This window comes from Opisthorchis viverrini (assembly GCF_000715545.1).
Source record: "Opisthorchis viverrini unplaced genomic scaffold opera_v5_4793, whole genome shotgun sequence".
Lineage (NCBI taxonomy): Eukaryota > Metazoa > Platyhelminthes > Trematoda > Opisthorchiida > Opisthorchiidae > Opisthorchis > Opisthorchis viverrini.
This window is the reverse complement of record NW_008757578.1, coordinates 1-876: the sequence shown is the minus strand read 5'-3', so window position 1 is coordinate 876 and position 876 is coordinate 1. Positions and strand designations below refer to the sequence as shown.

Genomic DNA, 876 nt, shown 5'->3' with positions numbered 1-876 from the left:
TTGTCGTACGGCATCAAAGCATCGGTGATGAACAGGCCGTCGACGAAAGTTCAACATCAAAGTTCATCAACAAAGCATAAATTCAGTGGAGAACCCTTGAAAATTTGGACTTTTCAAATTCAGCTATGGCGCAGAAAAACCAAGAGGACTAGGTAACCTTAGTAGTGCATCTTGCACTATATCAAGAAGGCGTTTCACAACCATGTTTGTGACCATCAGTACAACTTTATTTTGCTACGACTTGTGACTACGCTGTGTATGAATGTTCGGAACCCATCTCTTATGCGACATTCCATGCTCTGCTTTACAATGGATGTTCCCATTTTTCCAGCTGCATCCAATGACCCACAAATACCTCCGACTTCGCGAGAAACTGAAGCAAAAATCCCAAAATACAATGGCTTACTTTAAGAATGGTTGAGAATATCTGTTTTAAGTTGACTTCCGAAGGTGGAGGAATTGTGAACACCGAGAAATGTCTAATTAGCCTAGGTGTGACTGGATTCCTGCCACCACCTGGAGGTCCGCAAGCCGCCGACAACGTCACATCCTGTATTGTAATCCATTCCAGCTTGTCCCTATCGTAGAATCCACCAAAGTCTTTTAGCTGACGCAACAGTTCTATTGGTGGTTGACTTCCGTAAGTGTCTAATCTTGGCATGTTCAAATCATCGACAAACAGAATCACTCGTTTGTCTTTTGGTGCTCCACGAATGCCCTTCTTGCGTTTCTCCAATTTACTCTCGATTATCTCCTGTGTCCTATTGCTGCTGGTCTGCGCAGAAAAGTTGAGGAAGGTCGGGACATAATTGCGCGCGGCTGCAATGTTGTTCAGTGTGCCACGTGCCACGACAGACTGACGAAAGAAGAGAAAGG

At 44.5% G+C, this 876-nt stretch overlaps 1 protein-coding gene across 1 annotated transcript; it reads right to left on the bottom strand.

The window, feature by feature from the left end:
* Nucleotides 1-406: 406 nt before the first annotated feature.
* T265_16116 (hypothetical protein) lies at nt 407-856 on the bottom strand (the record flags this gene model as incomplete). Its single annotated transcript, XM_009179635.1, has 1 exon — nt 407-856. A coding segment is annotated over one exon (450 nt), but the record flags the coding sequence as incomplete, so codon positions are not given.
* Nucleotides 857-876: the final 20 nt, after the last annotated feature.